Source organism: Camelina sativa, chromosome 17 (genome assembly GCF_030686135.1).
Source record: "Camelina sativa cultivar CO46 ecotype springtype chromosome 17, ASM3068613v1".
Taxonomy (NCBI): Eukaryota; Viridiplantae; Streptophyta; class Magnoliopsida; order Brassicales; family Brassicaceae; genus Camelina; species Camelina sativa.
This window is the reverse complement of record NC_141896.1, coordinates 16,081,930-16,096,218: the sequence shown is the minus strand read 5'-3', so window position 1 is coordinate 16,096,218 and position 14,289 is coordinate 16,081,930. Positions and strand designations below refer to the sequence as shown.

Below are 14,289 nucleotides of genomic sequence, written 5' to 3'. Positions count from 1 at the left end.
AATCATCCAAAACTAGATTTTACAATTGGCATAAATTAGCTTGTATTGGTTGGAGACTCATCTTAAGTGAGTCATCTCCAAAACTATACCTAAAAGATTAAAAAAACCAACAGAAAAATTTATTAGATATGTTACAATGGATACAAAACGCCAAGACCTCTTTGACTCTCTCTCTCTCTCTCTCTTTCGCTATCTCATGGGAAGATAGTAAGTTAATATATAAACCACAGCCGGAAAAAAAAAAAAAAAAAAAAAAAAAAAAAAAAAAAGCAAATGAAAATGAAAATGAAGAAAACATTTTAGTAAACCCAAGACAAAACAAAAACATTATTAGAGGGAAATTTCACAAGGTGCATGAAACGTTCTTCCTCGACAGATAGCTTCAAGATTTTCTCCGGCGTATGAGCACAATGGTGAAACCTCAACACCTAACATTTATTTGATGTATATGTGCATATGAGAAAAAGAAATAAATAAAAACACTGTAATGAGAGAAGATTTGTTTTGAGAGTTACCAGTTGCATATAGAGGCACTGAATGTGTTAGAAATCCACCAGCTGCTATAACCCAACGTGTGTGTAGCCTTAGTACCAAAAGCCTCGCACTCTCCGGTGTATCGAAATTTGATCCGCTCACGTTCTTCACTGGTGCAAACTCTTCTTCCCTCAACACCTACACATTGCTCAGTTCAATATCTTAATATTTGTTTTTTAGTTAGTGTTTTATGTCAATGAATTAAATACTATATACCTCAAAGAGTGCGGTTGAAGGAGCATATGGAAAGGAATCGAAAATGAATTGTTCTAGTTTCAGTCCCATTGTGTATCCATTCATAGATGGTATCTTCTTCTCCGCCAAATGGTAGCTGCCAAATAATACAACAATTTAATAACATTTTTGATTGCGGGATAGATTCGACAGTAATTTGTAGAGAGAGCTTACACGCTGTCTTTTTCTAGGCCGGTCGCGACTTGATTAAGGAAATCTAAAGTGAACATGTGTAAGCACACCTAAGAAACATGTTACACAAAAACGTTTCACAAGCTTTTCATAATGTTGAATTGATGAGGATAGGAAGAAGAAGAGAAAGGGATTTTTACGTTACTCCAGCAATATTGAAGACGTCCTGTTCGTTGATTAATAGCAGAAGCCATAGACTGATCAAGTTCACTGTACTCAACTACTGTCAACGGTCCGCCTTTGCCCCTTCTTACAAATACTCCTACCTGTTCTTGAGGGTATGCCTGTTTTTTTTTTCCATGTAAGAAATATAAAGAAGATGAAGTTCTAATCTTAATTAAAATCTTTCTGAACCAGTGAGATTGTAAGATCATATATACCTTCCGCACAACTTTTGCAGCCGAAGCAGCCCCTTTGTCGATGAAGTATCCAAGAAAAGTAGGATCAGCTACTCGAACCTGCTTTCCAAGAGTCCACATTATAACCAAGAAAAATTTGAGGAAGCAAGCAATTGTCAAGAATCAAGATTACACTAGAGAGCTAACCAGGACATTGTCAACGCCATAGCAATCCACATATTTAATCCCCCTAGAAGCCATATCCTCTAATAGCCTTGAACACTTGAGCGCTGTAAAAATCTCGGATCAGAAACAGCAACAGTTTGAAAAGAACATATGTATGATAGTAAAGAACAGAACAAAAAATTTGTAAAGATACCTGCATAGACTCCCCCGTTACCATCTGGAGCTTTAGCTAGCTGTGTTAATGATAGGTAACTAAACTCATTAAGCCAATTTATTTACAAATTAAACGAACTGAAGATAAAAAAAAAAATGAGAAGTACTCATTTTTTTTTTTTTTTATTGAACATACACTGAAAGGTGTCTCCATGATAAACTTTCCATCCTTTGTAACGCAAGGCAAAGTACCTTGTTGGAAAAAACTGATCTGTAGTAGAAGTACTGATCAAGATTGGTCTAAGAAACGAAGGGAACAACATCAAAGCATGTTCATACAAATAATTAAGAAGCATCTTACTTGATCTGGTTCAAGACCAAAGTACTTGTGACTAGAGAAATATTTTCGTGTGGCTTCATCAGTAAATGGACTAGTCATAATATACCAGTGTATTGTAACTGGACGAACTGGACCTGAACGTAAAATATTATGCGAAAAAAAGAGTGTCAAATTTGGTTTAACGGTAAACATATCCATTGGAATGTAGCAGAAGTCATGAGAGTCTCACTCTCACCTTCAGTCACTACTTGTGCAGCAAGTCTTTGAACACACAAGATTCTCTCTGCTTGTATCTGAAAGAGCGATTTCCCTGATGGAAGTCCGATATCTGAAATGGAAATAACTGCTTTGTAAGCAAGCGTAGATATAAGCAATTAAGTACCAGGGAGACTTTGGTTTAGTACATTGCATTCAGCTAAAAGATACAAGACTTAAGCAATTCAACGTCTCAACGACCTGAGCCTATTCAGAGCATGACAAAGAATTAAAGTAATCTTATTATTCCGAACTTATATAATGCCTAAGATAGTAAGATTCGTTAAGTTTCCAAGGTAGTAAAGAGATCTCTAAACAGTTGTTCTGAATTTGACTACAAAAAAAAAAAAGATGAAACAGAGGAAAGACAAAACAGGGAAGTACTCACTGAAACATCCTTTTGGATCTGAGCTTCCAAGCCTTGTTCCCTACATTAGTTTCATAACCAAACCATATTCATATATCAGATCACTTGAGAAATGTACTAAATGAAACACTGCAAGGTTGCAGAAATCTCTGCAACTAAGTAATCATCAAGCAGCACATATCTTTATATATTTTTTCCAACCTTGCTTACATCGCACGAAACAGAGCATCCTAAATGAGAACACATATAATAAAAAAAAATTAACGGAATCCTATAAAAGCATCTTTTGAGATCACGTGATCATCATCCTTATAATTAAGCAAGAAGGTTCCTCCTAGAAGAAATCACAATTTACTCAACAAAAAAAAAAAAAAAAAAAAAAATTATAATTAAAATGCACCACAACCACCACCGACAGTGATATCTGTTTTGAAATTAATCATGATTATTAGTATTATTTTACCAATAGAATAAAAACCCTACTTAACAACACTTTTATTTCCGTTTTAAAACCATATAGCAATTATATAAAGTACAAGACTACTACACTAAAGTCGTATCATCATCATCCATTAATTCAAAACTTTTAAAAGTTAGGTAGCAGCATTATTATTCCAAAACCAACACCTATCTCTCAAGTCTCAACCATCAACAAGAGAATCATCTTTTACTAGCACTACTCCTCTAAGTAGCTCTACTTAATTTATAAAACTAATAATTAAAAGCTTAAAAGACAAATCTCATTAATAATTAATTAATTAAAAAATTATTATACCTGTCCACCAGATAAAAGAACAACACCCAATTTGCCTTCATAGATAGTTTTTAATCCCATCTTCCACCATTTCTCTCTATCTTCCATTGTTCTTCCATCTACCGTTGATACCCAATTCTCTGGTACCGGTTCTATCGCCGCCACCGGTAAACCTATTTAACCGGAATCAAAAAAAAAAAACAATTGAAATGACAACAATGCATGTAATTAGGATGAAGCAATATAACATAAACAGAGTATATAATAAAAATATAAATAAAACCTTGAGAGTGAAGTGAACATCTGATGATCCGATCTATTCTTGGAAGATCCAAATTCTTAGAAGAAAACAAAAAAAAAATAACAAATCTGAGATCCAAAATCTAAACTAGGAATCTTGAAAAAAGATTAATGAAAAAAATCAAGAAAAACCTCAATATCTCTAACGAGAAAATCTTTTTCGTCAGGTGAGAGTTCATCCCAAAGAGAGAAAATATCTTCTTGTCCATAATCTTTCAATCTCTCAACTAAAGCTTGACGCGGTGAAGAAACCGCCATAGGAGGAGGAGAAGTCACCGCCGTCGTCGTCGCCGTTAATGTTGTTCCATTCTCTCTCTCCATCGACGGTTCTCTCATTCTCTATCCGTAGATCTCTCTAGAAAATAAAATAAATTTTGGAATTTTTGGATTTGTGACGTTTGGCTTAAGTGTGTGTGTGTGTTTTTTTTTTGTTTTTGGAAGGGACCTTATAAATAAATATAACACGAGAGGAGTCGGAAACAGTGGCGAAGAAGACAAGAATCAACGAAATCAATCAACGTGTAACAAAACAACCAACTGGAGTCGTCGAAATTACTGCTTTACCCTTTCCTTTTTTTCTCCAGTCTCATGCATTTCTCTTCTCTCTGTCAGAGTTCCCCGACAGTTTGTTGCCTTACGCCTATGCCCTTCTGCCTTGTTTAGCGGATTTTGATTTTTTTTTCTTTTCTTGTGGAATTATTAAAAGAATAAAACTTATTCATCTTAGATCCCATTTCTTTTCTTAATTTTTAACAGCAGATCCCATTATTTTTATATATAGAAACAGATTAGATCTCAATCTTAATCACCGGAAAAAAAAAAAAAAAAAAAAAAAGATCTCAACACATATTTGTAAATATATACTACTATTTTTTTTTTATTACTAAGCTCATCGAGAAGTATATATCTATGTAACTAGGATTTGTATGTTTACTTATCACCAATACAGTTTGATTTCTAGTTTTGATATGTATGGTAGAGTTTCAATTTACTCTAAAATATTATTATTGGAGTACATGCTTTCCGTTGAGTTCTTTTTTTTCTTTTATTATTTTAATGTCTATTTAAAAAATTATCTAAAATAGACAATAAGGGTTATATAAGTATTTTTTTCATTTTGAAACTTTGATTTATATAAGTTGGATTAATTTCCCATTTTCTGTTAAAATATGAGTGACCGACATATATAGTATAACGGGAACTTTCAATTGCGTGATGTAAGAAAATATGTTTCTTTGTATGGGGAATTGTGTTGTATTTATGGAACTACGGTGCAATGTAATGGGTTGTTGGAGTTTTATACTATCACATCTTCATGCATTATGCATATGTATTGTCGAAGGATACCTTAATATTACTACTAATGGTCACACGACGTGAAATTAATAAAACTACTAGATATATAATTATTAAAACTCGGTTCCATACCTACGTAGCCTAAGGCTAAGTCATGGACTAAAAGTTATACGGACTGGTTGGTTTCATGAGTTTCTACAGAAGAAGCAAAAATTATAAAAATCAGAATCCCCATAAAACGTATTTACTACTAGTACGTACATAACATACGTAATTGAAAACAGTAATATAAGGATTTTTTTTATTATTATAAGGAATTTGGACTCAACCAATCACTAATAATAATAACTTTTTTTTTTTTTGAACAACCACTAATAATAATAACTAATGTTTAAAATATGGTTGTGTTCACAGTTCATCGCACATTTGAATTAAACATCGTACACTTATTAAGATCTCTCCCGACTTCGTGTTCAAGTGGTAAGTAGTTTCAGATACATTGAAGAATTTTATATTTCAAACTTACATTTTCTTCTATATTGAATCTATTAAAGGATGGTGTTGTAATATTAAGGAAACCCCGAAACTGTATCGATTTTGTTCTTATATTATAAAATTTAGCTGATGTTTAATTCATTAATTTACTGTTAATTCAATGTGGAGAAATTGGAGGAAGGTATAAATCGAGTATGAGGGGAATTGGGGCCTCTACTCTATAGTGCACCCAATATTACTTTAATTAACAAAGACAGCTAAACAAAAGTTAGATAATAATTTAAAAGAATAATGATTACAGTACATATTTAAATAGCATTCTGAAGTTATTTTTTTTAACATTGGGCCATCATTGTTCGCCAAAAAAAAAAGAAACATTGGCCCATCATTTCATTTGGTCATAGACTTATATAATCGACTAATCATTGGTTCTGTTTCTAATCTACAAATAATAATTAGAAAAAAAAATCGCATTAAAATGTAAGCAAAAGACTCAGAGATTGTGACAAGAATTAAGAGATTTGGTAAGTTGATTATTCAATTGTTACATCAAACTTAGTTAGGCGGGCGGTCGCAATTTAGGCCTAATCAATTCAGACAGCTAGGTGTGGTATCTAATACTTTTAACTTTTAAGTAATACAGTATATATTTAAGTAATACAGTATATATTAACTATTAATAATTTACTAATATATAAAATGCTTAACTATTCCAATATTTAAAATTATGAAATATAAAATATAAGATAATTAGAATTTAGAAGCAAAACATAGATATTCTTTATATTATTTTTATGTTTCACACAAAATGTCGTTTAGTAAGATTATTTGTATGTTTCAAATTAAGTATCGCTAAGATTTTCAATGTATATTTTGCTGTAAGGATCTTCATTTAAGCTCAAAATCCATAAAATGAATATCAAAAATTAATTTAAATTTTAAAGATATTAGAGAAATTTTAATTAGTGTGAGAAAGTATCGAAATGACACGTATTTTGAAACAGATCATGGAGTAATCTATCAACTAAGTAATCCTTGACACAAAATTCATGCAAATAGAAATATGCATAGTTATGTGTAATTTAGTTTGGGAGAATCATTTAGTGTCTATCTAACTAATATTTGGTGAATCATTTACCATCATTTGTATTAGTAAAGGTTTTAGTCTTTTGTGTCGTCTCTCAAAATGGTAATACACGCAAAGACATTCACAACTGGACGAGTAAGGCTATCTACTTGGGACCCTGGCACTAAGTGAAGTGGTCACGCTATCTGGTATATAGAAAACTTACGGATGGCTGATAAGATCGACCAAAAGCCATCATACTTTTGATGGACCAAATGGACGAAGTTATCATACTTCATCCTGATTAGTTGTCTGGTCCTTGAACATAAATGGACCAAATGGACCAAGTTATCTATCTGAAGTAGTCCTAAAGCGACAAAACTGTCTTAATTCATTAGGGTGTAAAATAATTATATTTGATATAATATATATTATTCTCTTCCTAACGTGTACCGTGTACGTAGTACTATAAAGATGAGAATGATTTAGCTAATTTGTAGTCACATCTTCCTAAATAGTAATATAAGGAAATATATATATATATATAGTTGATCTGTATGATTTCTGCAAATAGATGACTTCATCCTCGCACATCTGGTACTTGTTTGTTGATCGATTGGAACAAACGAAAACTTAAGTATGTAAATATATTCAAGTGCTTTGAATATACATGTTCAATTTTTTTAAAAAAGATAAGTATCTTTTTAACACCGAAAAGAGATTCCTTTCTGTTACTATCTTTGATCACAAAAAAAAAAAAACTCATTTCTCATCTTTAAAAAAATATCATTGTGCTGTGTTGTTTGATGTGACGTTAAATTGTGTTGTTTTGATAATACCGTTTTGTTGATCAACATCAAAAACAAAACAAAAAAACAAAACAAAAAAATATATAGATTTTTGTTGATATTCCCACGTGGATTGTAGGTTTTTGTCCGATTTTGTTTCTTACCGTATAGCAAAATCTGTGATAAGCAAAATTTAAACTTCGTAGCATCCTGAAATCTTGATTGTTTCATTTTCAATTTTTCATACGTTACCAACAAAGGAAATGAAAAATATCGGTGTGTGCTCGGCGCCATTGGCAGAGCTTTGGGGAGTATACTACGGCCTGTGTTTAGCCTGGGATCAGAGAATACCGCAGCTAGACCTTGTAGTAGACTCGGAGTTGGTGGTCGGATATCTAAAGACAGGGATAAGTGAGACCCATCCCTTGTCTACCCTAGTACGCATGTGCTATGGCTTTATCTCTAAGGACTGGAGTGTCCGAATTTCTCATGGTTATAGAGAGGCTAATCGTCTGACGGATGGATTGGCTAACTATGCCTTCTCTCAGCCCTCAGGGTCGTTTTGTTTGATTCTTGCCCCATCTCTATTGTTTCTATCTTGGATGAAGATGCTAGAGGGACTGCGTCCTTAGAAGAACTCGTGTGTAAATTTTTTTAAGTTTTCGTACTAAATTTGGAAGGGGCTTTGTCCCCACTCCCTTACCAAAGAAAAAAAAAAAAGGAAATGAAAAATATCGTTGCACTTGCATGCATGAATGGGCTTCTGAGAACCAAACACCAATAAATAAATGGGCCTAGAACACTTTCATGACTGGCCTAATCTTTCTCTTACACTAAATTTTATATAGTTTTCATGTAACCAAACTTTATAAATCACCATTGATGTTTTTCCTCATTAAAAAACCATTTTGGGTTATGGTGCTATCGATTGGTTATTGACTACAAATAAAGAGTCAAATATAAATGATAATGAATATTAACAAAAGTCAACCTCAGAAAATTTGGCCACTCAATCTTCTTTTTTAAATTGCTATTTATTAAAATATGATAAAAGGAAATAAAAAGATGTAGCAAAAGACAAGAAACTTTTGGAGTGGAATTGGACTCGGATTAAAAGGGATGAATGCCTGAGAAAAATAAATAGCGCACCAAGAAACGATAATAGTTTAATTATACAGGCGTGATTATTGATTAATACTTTAAATTATCTTTTTGAAAACAAAAAAAGTTAGGGCCAGTATGGAATCGTAAACTTTTATTTGCTAGGTTTCGTGTCACCAAACAAGTATGCATCAAATTAATTAAGCTTAAGATATAAGTCAATATTAAGAAACACAAAACTACTATCTGTTGTGATTATCAGACATCTCCAACTAGTAATCTTTTTCTTGTGCAACCGAACTCATGACTTTAAAAGTTTATTTTTGTATATAGTGTTCCATAATACACAACTCATCAATATGCTTACAACGGATAAAATTGCTATTGGTTACATATATCTTTCACTCGATCAAAATAACTGAAAACTGGATTGCCCACACACTGAGAAAGGCTATGGAATGGAGTATTACATGAAATATGAATTGGAAAAACGAGTGCTTTTGTGTTTGGTGATTTGAAACCTTACATTATAAACATTAATATTCCATATTGCCCCTTACTTTTTTGGCTACCGAAAAAAAAGAAAGATTATAACGTGTATCAATAATAATCACGCTTGCATATTTAATTAACATATCCAAGTTAGTTTAATTTATTTGTTTGGCATCATGTGTCCACTTTTTACAATAATTGGACCCAAAAAAGAATTAAAAGAAATAAACCCTATTGCCCCTTCTACACCTTTCTCCTTCGCCCTAGGTTTTTTCTTTTTTCTTTTTGGTATGATCAGAAGCTCAAGTCTTTCTAATTGCATTAACACAACATGCATGTAGAAATCAATAAACTATATGTATATCGTAAACAGTATTTAGTTGATAAGTTTTAATGTTCTTCATCTAAATCCCTTCAATTTTGCGCCAGATATTATATATTTTTAGTTTCACTATCAGAAATTTTGTTATCGATCAAAGAAAAAAATATATAAAAAACTTTTGGTCGGCAAACCAACATCTTTATTAAAGCAGGAAAGCAAAAGAATGGACGTTGGTCAAACCTAATGTAGCAAGGGAATCAAGCCAAGTAATTGGCTTCTCATACGATATGAACTCATCAAAACAATACGAAATGAAATTTTGATAAACGTATTGTATAGAGATATAGAACCAAATCATCGTAAAGGATTACCTAGCTAGTGACTATGGCCCGAAGTCCGATTCAACTCCTTGTGCACTCTTGAAACGCGGAGCTTTTAATACGGCCACACGCCTTATCTCTCGCCAATGCAGAGGTCGAGACAAACAATTTTCGGGTATGTACCTATAAACATCAAACCACCCACCTTATACCTCATGTCAAGGAGTTTGGCAACCGGCCGCATTTACTTGTGGCGGAGGCATATTGTGGTACGTAATAGGTGAATTGTGGATTATAGGTTGGCCAAATAACAAGTCTGATGGCAATGTCTCTTTCTCGGAGGCAAAAACATGTTTTGGAACCCAATTGGTTCCTAACTAATCATATATTGATTGCGGGCAAATCTTTGGAATCTTTGAAACTAAACTAATCTCCAAGAATCTAAAATGTTTGAAAAAAGAATTATTACAAAGAAAACAGTAACCATTTGGGTAGTATCAAATGGTTCATGGCATGCTGTTTATAGGAATCTATCTTTTATAGTTTGTTGCGAGTCTGCATGTTAATGTCTAGGCCAAAGATTAATACCTACCAATATTACATTATTAGCTTCTATAGAATTTAACTGATTAAAAAGTATTCCTAGATCCGTCTTGTTACCGAAAAAAATGTGACAAGTTCATGTAGAGGTCAAACACATCTTCAATTGACGTACGATCTTACGCAGACCGCATATAAAACATCTTCGGTGGCTTAGATACATATATATAACTATATGTAGTTTTAAATGTAACTTAGTGGACATACCCCACTCGCATATAATATTGTCACCACCACCGATCGTATCACATACACTTTATATTCTCTAATGCACATATCCTCTAGACTCTTAACCAACAAAATAAAAGACGAAGCCTAAAAAAAAAAACGGTTCGAAGAAAGGCAAAAAAAATGTTAAGGAAGAATGCACTCCAAGTTCATCATGGTGGGAAGATGTTCAACATCATCATAACGATCATGCAAACTCCATTACTTCGACGTCGTTTTACCATAAGAGTAGTACTAATATCTCAAACACAAACGTTAGCTGTGAAGAAGACAATCTCTCGATCTCTACCGTAAACGCTTCAAATCGTTTGGACCTAACTGCTGAATCCTCGAATCATCACTCTCTCTCGGCTCCGGCTCAGCCTCCCTCCTCCTCCGATGAGTTACTCCGCGACCATGTCGCCTCTTCTCACAATCATCTATGGAGTCTTGCCTTCTTGTAAGTATCTATCAAAACACTTTATAGTTATCTTATCCACTCATGAATTATTCTTCTTTGACTTTCGCGTTATTACTTGCAATTCACATAGCGGTAATTGTAGATTCAAAGTTTTTTTTTTTTTTTTTTTGGTTTAATAGATTCAAAGTTAGCATAAGGTTTAAAGTTTTACGCTCCATTCCATAAAGATATCGTCTAGTTCATATTATTGTTATTTTTCTTTGTTTAAAAAAGAATGAATATGCTTTATGCTTCCAGGTCTAAAAAATAAAATAGAAAAAAACGTTAGAAACAAAAGAGAGGTCTAAAGTTAGTTTACAAAAGTGAATTAGTAGCTCTTTTGAATTATTGTTCCCCAATAAATGATTTAACGTTTGATTGGTGAGGGTATGCCTATAATTTTGCACTTATATAAGATCCATCTTTTATTATTGGCCACTCGAGATATGTAGTTTATTGTTTTTTTTTAAGTAAAAGAAAGTTGTAGTAGTTAACTATAATTAATATATTTGTTTTTGGTATATTGCGTCTACTAGATCAAATATTATGTTTTACAATTTTTAAAATACAATGTTTTCTTTTCGTAGCCATTACTTGAACAATATATAAACGAAAACGTAAAAACGCAAACGAAGAATTACCATTTTGTATTTGCTTAGTACTTACAATTTCTCAAAATTATTTTTAGTGAAAGTATTGCAATGTAATATGTATAGTTTCTTATTCTGTAAGCAAAAACAATAAGCTAGCATGTAAATTACCCATAAATTCATAATATATATAAAGATATAGAGTTCATATATACCTTATGTTTTGTATAAATATCACATTTCTAAAATACACACATTTATATATAAAATGAACAGGCCTGGTAGAAGCTTAGGAGATCAAATGATGGATCATCATCATCATAATCACCACTTAACATCTTCAAGAAACTCATCAACAACATCAGAGTTACAATCATACGAGCCAGCCTGCGATAACGGTAACGGTTGGGTCTATGACACAAACCAAGTTAGGTACGATCAAAGTAGTGACCAACGGCTGTCAAAGTTAACAGATCTTGTAGGGAAGCACTGGTCCATCGCGCCACCGAATAATCCCGACATGAACCATAACCTTCATCATCACTTCGATCATGATCATTCTCAGACAAACGACGATGTTTCTATGTACAGACAAGCCTTGGAAGTGAAAAACGAGGAAACTCTTTGCTACAATAATGGCTCAAGTACTGGTGGTGGTGGTTCGTTGTTCCATGATCCTATTGAAAGTTCTAGAGGTTTCCTTGATATAAGGTTAAGTCGGCCATTGTCGGATATTAATCCGTCGTTTAAGCCATGCTTTAAGGCCTTAAACTTATCCGAGTTTAACAAGAAAGAACATCAAACGGCATCACTGGTACGTATACGCTATACAATCTGTTCATATCATCAAATATATGATGCAATAGTGTAAAAGGTGTTAGATTCATTCACCATTCAACTCCACAGTTATACAAATATTACCAACTAGTATATATATGTACCGACGTTAAACACGAACTTGGAAGCTGTTTTGTAGGCAACTGTGAGGTTGGGAACAACAAACGCCGGCAAGAAGAAAAGATGTGAAGAAATTTCCGATGAAGTCTCGAAGAGGCCAAATGCGGCGGTGGCTCTACACTTTCACCGGAGAAGGTAATCTCTATGCTATATATGTGTGTACGTAAGTACGTATAAATGTAGGGGTGGGCGTTCGGTTTTTCGGTTTGGTTTAGGTTCGGTTTTTTCGTTTACGGTTTTTTTGGTTTTATAAAAATGGAACCATAAAGAAACCATATGTAATTCGGTTTGGTTACGGTTAGGTTTTTTCGGTTTATGGTTTTTTTGGTTTCATAAAAAATGGAACATATAAAAACCATATGTATCACAGTTCGGTTCGGTTTCGGTTTGGTTCCGGTTTTTAATGGTTATTTTATACTTTTAAAAAATATATAGTTGATACATAACTAAAAATAAACATAAAAGTAAAACCTAAACATAAAAAAAAAAAATAGAATCCAAATTTAGTTTTGTAATTCGATAGATTACTAAGAGATCAATAACTATAAGCCCAATAAAGAAAAAAAATATTGATATTGTTATACAATTTAAAGTTATAAGTTGGAGAAACTAATTATATCTAATTTATCCTAAATTTTTTTAAAAAACCAAAAAAACCATTCGGTTTTACGGTTTTTAACCAGACCAAACCTAAACCAAATGCTTAACTAAAATGAAAACCAAACGGATTTTTAGACTTAACCATAACCAAACCAAACCTATTATTTCGGTTCGGTTCGGTTTTTCGGTTTCGGTATAATAAATGCATGCCAAAAAATAATGAGTTTTAATTTTTTAATCGATGACTAAAAAAACAAAAACAAGTGATATACATTTATCTACTTAAACAGTAAAAATTTACGTTTTTCTTTTCTTTTTTGATGAAAGCAAAACTGTACGTTGACAAGCACTAACTTTGATAGTTAAATTTGTTTTGATAATAATCTTTATTTTTCTGTTGAAAAATTGGTAACTACATATTAGATTTTTTTTAATTATTGATGTATTTAGGTATCGAGTCGAATATTATTTAGGTATCGAGTCTAATATTGCAAATTTGTTTGAAAGAAACTATACTGGTTAAATAATTAGAAAGTCAAAACCGTTATACAGTACTTACATTATTATTTTGGAAAAAAAATAAATAAATGGCAGGAACTACCAAAGCCAAGCTTCGAGACAAGATCACGACTCTACAGCAAATTGTGTCTCCCTTTGGAAAGGTACTACAAAGATAAGACCGTATTTTTTCTTTCTATTTAGCTTTTAATTTCTTTTTCTCTCTTTCAACGTTCCTTTATATGTTACAAGGAAGAAAGTAAAACATTTGGTTTGAAACATTTCAGACGGACACTGCTTCTGTGCTTCAAGAAGCCATCACTTATATAAACTTTTATCAAGAGCAAGTAAAGGTAACGTGCTTTATATATACGATAAAATGTACGAAAATAATAATTGTTGCCTACATATGCAAGCATATATATACCCATAATTACTTATATTAATTAACAATTTGGTTGGTGATTTTAACCACTATACAGCTGCTAAGCACTCCTTATATGAAGAATTCAGCAATTAAGGTAACATTTGAAGGAGAAAAAGGTGTTAAAATATTTTAGAAAAGAAAATTTATTTAGTTATGTATGGTTGTAGGATCCATGGGGAGGATGGGACAGAGAAGATCACAACAAAGAGGACCAAGACAACATCTAGATCTAAGGAGTAGAGGGCTCTGTTTGGTTCCTATTGCTTGCACCCCAATCGCGTACCGGGGATAACAGTGCAACTGACTACTGGAGTCCCTCGTATAGAGTTCTTTGTATCGTTGATTACAAGCCGGTCAACTGGTATAGCTAGAAAGTGTGTAGAGAATACCATTTGATTAAATTTATGGTAGCGACGA

General features: G+C 32.7%; 1 protein-coding gene and 1 pseudogene across 2 annotated transcripts; one reads left to right on the top strand and one right to left on the bottom strand.

The window, feature by feature from the left end:
• Positions 1–97: 97 nt before the first annotated feature.
• LOC147923850 (UDP-N-acetylglucosamine diphosphorylase 1) lies at positions 98–4,285 on the bottom strand. The gene is made up of 15 exons (XM_087493842.1): positions 3,786–4,285; positions 3,637–3,691; positions 3,375–3,526; positions 2,621–2,660; positions 2,213–2,305; positions 1,999–2,111; positions 1,834–1,908; positions 1,678–1,717; positions 1,506–1,588; positions 1,341–1,418; positions 1,101–1,244; positions 943–1,010; positions 751–865; positions 516–672; positions 98–428 (listed from the first exon to the last, which is right to left on the bottom strand). The coding sequence occupies exons 1-15, from the start codon at positions 3,987–3,989 to the stop codon at positions 331–333; spliced, it is 1,515 nt and encodes a 504-aa protein (XP_087349968.1). The 5' UTR covers positions 3,990–4,285; the 3' UTR covers positions 98–330.
• Positions 4,286–9,748: 5,463 nt separating this feature from the next.
• On the top strand, positions 9,749–14,243 carry LOC147923849 (transcription factor bHLH111-like; annotated as a pseudogene). The gene is made up of 8 exons (XR_015587478.1): positions 9,749–9,802; positions 10,442–10,800; positions 11,667–12,204; positions 12,367–12,504; positions 13,542–13,609; positions 13,733–13,798; positions 13,928–13,966; positions 14,040–14,243. The product of XR_015587478.1 is annotated as a transcription factor bHLH111-like (transcript).
• Positions 14,244–14,289: the final 46 nt, after the last annotated feature.

Excerpts from the sequence above, each read along its gene's own strand:
- LOC147923850 (XM_087493842.1), bottom strand. The coding sequence starts at position 3,989 with ATGAGAGAACCGTCGATGGAGAGAGAGAATGGAACAACATTAACGGCG. Across the intron at positions 2,306-2,620 it reads AGATCCAAAAGGATGTTTCA|ATATCGGACTTCCATCAGGG; the intron begins GTGAGTACTTCC and ends TTTCCATTTCAG. Across the intron at positions 429-515 it reads AGTGCCTCTATATGCAACTG|GTGTTGAGGTTTCACCATTG; the intron begins GTAACTCTCAAA and ends AATAAATGTTAG.